General features: G+C 34.2%; 1 protein-coding gene across 2 annotated transcripts; it reads right to left on the bottom strand.

Moving 5' to 3' along the window:
- Positions 1–623: 623 nt before the first annotated feature.
- On the bottom strand, positions 624–4,060 carry LOC135149168 (uncharacterized). Of its 2 annotated transcripts, none has more exons than XM_064084147.1 (6): positions 3,747–4,060; positions 2,997–3,215; positions 1,903–2,213; positions 1,679–1,798; positions 1,490–1,573; positions 624–923 (listed from the first exon to the last, which is right to left on the bottom strand). In XM_064084147.1, exons 3-6 carry the CDS (start codon positions 1,972–1,974, stop codon positions 825–827), a joined length of 375 nt encoding a protein of 124 aa, XP_063940217.1. In that variant the 5' UTR covers positions 1,975–2,213; positions 2,997–3,215; positions 3,747–4,060; the 3' UTR covers positions 624–824. The 2 variants fall into 2 exon arrangements, with proteins under 2 accessions (XP_063940217.1, XP_063940218.1); XM_064084148.1 differs by having other exon boundaries at positions 2,997–3,207.
- Between the last annotated feature and the right edge of the window lie 245 nt (positions 4,061–4,305).

Here is a 4,305-nt window from a genome sequence, read left to right as displayed (position 1 = left end):
TTTGTACGAGTATTACAGATTTTTAATGTAAAAATTGCATGAATAACCATCTCTATGATATTTTTCATGTCTTCGGCATTTGCAGATTGATATTCGGGTTTATCATTTCTAGGAGTTGAAGATTCATCAGCCTCCTCCCCTGGTTCAATAACTTGTTGCAATTTAGCCTGCTCCTCCAATTTCCTTTTAAGCATCAGTTCTTGCTTGTACATCATTCCTCTTCCTGTACAGAGGAACAAAGAACTAAAGCATCTATAATCACTACGCCATATATGGCCTTCAACAACATCAAAAAAATGATGCAATAACCCCAAAATATGTTGCCATAACCCGAAAATGGGCTATTGCAACATAAAATTTAAGTTGTTTTTTTCGATGTTGCCCTAGGCTTCTATTGTAACATTATGGTTAACTACTGCAACACGGGCTTTTCTGTCACAATAGACCGCTATTGCAACATCTGACTAACTTATAGCAACAAATATTTTATGTTACGTTAGACCTTATTTCAAAAAAAAAAAACGGGACCCATTTGTGGGTCCCACCTGTGGGTCCAACATAGATATGAGCTAGTGCAACATTAAAGAGAACTTTTTAACAATTTATTACATCAAGCTGCAACATTTTATGAATCGATGCCAACATTTTTTCATAAAACTAATTGAAAATATACTGTTTAAATATTAAAATTCCCAATAAATCCAAGCAATTCAACATAGCTACAAACCAAATTAGATACACAAGTTCAACCAAATCCAAGCAGCTAACAAATCAGTTTAGTCGCCTCACAACTTTAGCCACTCACAGCTTTGCGCAGCACAACTTCATTTTGCTTTCAATAAACAAAATATCTTCACTCTTCCACTAACACGTGAAGAATAGGTGGCGCCTTGAATGTAATGATGTCCGAAACTTCTGGATTGCTGAAAAGATATGAAACATGAAATGCCATATTTAAGTGATATGTGTTATAAACATAATCATATAAATCTAATCTTTAAGACAAGATAGAAATATAAACAAACACCAGATGCCTTGTAGAGATATAAACAAATAAAACTATAAGTTTCTAGGGAAGTCTTCGTTAGTTTATATTGATAATGCAGCTTCCTAAGTCCTGACTATAGTAAGAGTACTGCATTAATAGAAGTATGTGTTTGATATTTTATTTTTTATTCAATTCTCAAAGCTCGTGTTCGATTTATAACTGCATGGCTGTATCAATTAAGGTGCTGTAGTTTGAGAACTTGCTCAGCGCCTGAAGTGATGCAAGTCTCTGTAGGATAGAAAAGAAACTGACCACACGTAACTCTATATCTCCAGTAAAATTCTCAAGAGTATTTTGCATTACTAATAACTAGTTCATCAGGTTGCGGATTTTTACCACAGATAAATTAATTCAATATTAGCTGCATGCTTTTTAACTCCGTAAAAGGACAAAGGGACAACACGTACAAATGTAATCATTTTCTAGATAACAGGTTCTTACCTGCAACGAGTTGAATACAAAACTGCGAAGCGGATGAGCCGGCAATGAAGGAGCTGAAATTTCAGACAGGCAACCAGCTTGAACCTGCATCTCAAAAGACAAGACAAAGGATATAATTTAAACCACAAAAAGTTGTAAATATTCAACTAGAAATGCATTTTATAAATGTAAGAACGAATCCTGACTCACCCAACTCAGTAAGCATCGCAGAAGCTTCCTATTCCTTTCGTGTAGTTGGACAACACCATCAATATATTTCTCAGATTCATTTAGTGGGAACTCAATAACAATCGGTGTATGTGAAAAAAGCTGCATACGAAAAGAAAATTTATGTTAGAAATAAAAGTAATATAATACGTAAATAAATGTCATAAAAGGATAATAAGAATTTATTCTAGTTTGAATTCCTTGACCTCTTGGCCATACAAGCATCGCCTAATATATGTACTTTGGTCTTGGATTTCCAACACGCTAAAAATGCACATTCCAATTTACATGACAGTTGATCACTAGATTAGATCAATCAACAGAAGCAGCACTACTACTGAAATATTTTCATAACAGAAAGAGCATTCTTTTGTAGTACAACAATGACCAAAAGAGCCTGCCAAGTAAGTTGAAGAATCTGTGGGGGACCCGAGCTGAATTTTTTAGCTGCAACAAGAAGGCTATTAAGAAGAGCATCTTTAGCTCCTAATTGCAAATGATTTCCTTCATTTTGGATCTGTAAATAGACATTACCCCTATATTAGTTTTCGATGCAAAATCTAATATTTGTGATCATATCAGCTCAAATACTGTAAGATTGTGCGTTTCTGCAAGAGTTATGATCCCAGCACCCTGTAGGTCCTGTAGGATTTGAACTCATATTATGATACTTAACCCTTAAATAAATTGATTGTATTCTATAAAATTTATCCCATGTAAATAAGCAACATCTTATTTTTGCAAGTATCTTACACAATTCTAGATAACAGGTTCCTACCTTAATACTTAGCAATGCAGTTCCTACTTTAGTACTTGACATAATTTAGTCAGAACCTACTATAATCCTGTTAAACACAATTCTTAAGCAAATCAGTAGGCATTTATCAATTCACAATCTCATGCAACTTTACATTACTCCAAGACAGATTCACATTGATATCCACAAAACTTATGCTAATAACTCAAGTTAGATGCTCAATTGGTGTCCTGAAGCAAGATCTGTAGTAAGTTACATGTGTTTTAGCCAAGCAACTTAATCAATGACTGCAGATGCTTACTCTCTACTGAAAGTTTGATGACACAGAAGGAGGTTAGTGACTCTCATCCCTATTAGTTAACACCCCTCTCTCTAATCTAGCAATTAATATAAATTCTTGTTGCTATTATTTTATATACAACATAGTTAATTAACAGGCATCCTAAATTAATGAAACAATTTTAAAAATTCATCTGCAGAAATGTCCTTTTTGTTTGCTTTTTATTAGATCAGAAAAGTACAGTTCTTCTAAGTTATACTCACACACATAAGGCTTTCTCTGTTACTGAAATTAGAGACAATATGCTCAGCTCCGCTGTCAGGCAAGACAAAAGCAAGTTCATTCATCCTCAGCTCCTGAAGCTCCTTTAGACATAAGAAAGCCAGCCCATTCATCCTCAGCTCCAGAACACACCTGAACAAGTTCCTACTATCGGCTCGCTCCCTCTGCAGCTGTTTCAACCCTTACCATTACCTGAACAACTTCACCAAAACACAAAAAACTAGAAAAAGTGAAGTACACAGTGATAAAATTGACCGTACCCAACGGTTTCTAAAGCGAGTCATATTTGTGGATTTGAGAGAATGCATCTCGCAACATTAATGGATCGGATATGGTTCTATATAGTACTTTGTATTTTAAGTCAGAAAGAGACCTTAACAAGAGCTCAACCAACAGAATACATCACATTTTTATCCAACATGCTTCTCATACATTCCCGGAAACATAACCGACTCCACTCAACAGAACAAAACATACATGTAATAAATACACAATCACATAACAACAGAGACAGAAAAAGAGTTCCAAGCAATACCTTTAAAATTCCAAAAGTGATTTCACCAAAAACTAAATATCACATGCACTAGAATAAGCACTCAAATAAGCCCTAATTTGAACTATAGGACAAGCACTCAAATTGAACCCCAAATAAGCACACAGAACACTCAAATAATCATAAAGAGCATTGGACAAGCACCCAAATAAGCAATATATAAAGAGGGGGGAATTACCTTAACACATATTGAATCCCAGTAACTCAAATCGTACCTACAAACAAAGAAAGAGAGCGATTAGTCGAAGAAGTTTGAGTTAATAAGTCCTAATTTGAACTCAGAACTGAAAACCCCCAAATTCGACAGCCCTAATTCGCAATTGAGATGTAATTGAAACAATTAAACGTATGTGCTAAACAGAAGTGCCTTGCGTGAGAGACAAAGAAGATTAAGAGGGTGGTGCGAGAGAGAAATAAGAGAGGCGTGAGAGAGAGGGGTGAGAGAGAGGTGCGCGAGATGAGATACAGAGACGGAGTTGTTTTGAGAATTGAGTGAAAATTTTAGGCGGGATTTAGTAAAAGGAAAAGCCGCTCGTTTGTCACACTTCAGTGTCAGAATTTTTTCAAATTTTTTGTTTTCTTTTTTACTTTTCATAAATTAATATTTTAATACATATTTAAATATAAATTAATATCTTAATATATCTAAAAATATATTAAAAAATTTAATAAAGTTTATTTGTTAGTATATTTTAAATAATTAAATTAAAATAATTAATTGATTTGAAGGTCATTTT

The sequence above is a fragment of the Daucus carota genome, chromosome 9 (genome assembly GCF_001625215.2).
Source record: "Daucus carota subsp. sativus chromosome 9, DH1 v3.0, whole genome shotgun sequence".
NCBI lineage: Eukaryota > Viridiplantae > Streptophyta > Magnoliopsida > Apiales > Apiaceae > Daucus > Daucus carota.
This window is presented reverse-complemented; position numbering and strand designations above follow the sequence as displayed.

Coding starts and splice junctions, on each gene's coding strand:
- LOC135149168 (XM_064084147.1), bottom strand. CDS start 1,974: ATGTGCATTTTTAGCGTGTTGGAAATCCAAGACCAAAGTACATATATT. Junction 1,799..1,902: donor GATGCTTGTATGGCCAAGAG/GTCAAGGAATTC, acceptor TTTCGTATGCAG/CTTTTTTCACATACACCGAT. Junction 1,574..1,678: donor TGCGATGCTTACTGAGTTGG/GTGAGTCAGGAT, acceptor TTTGAGATGCAG/GTTCAAGCTGGTTGCCTGTC.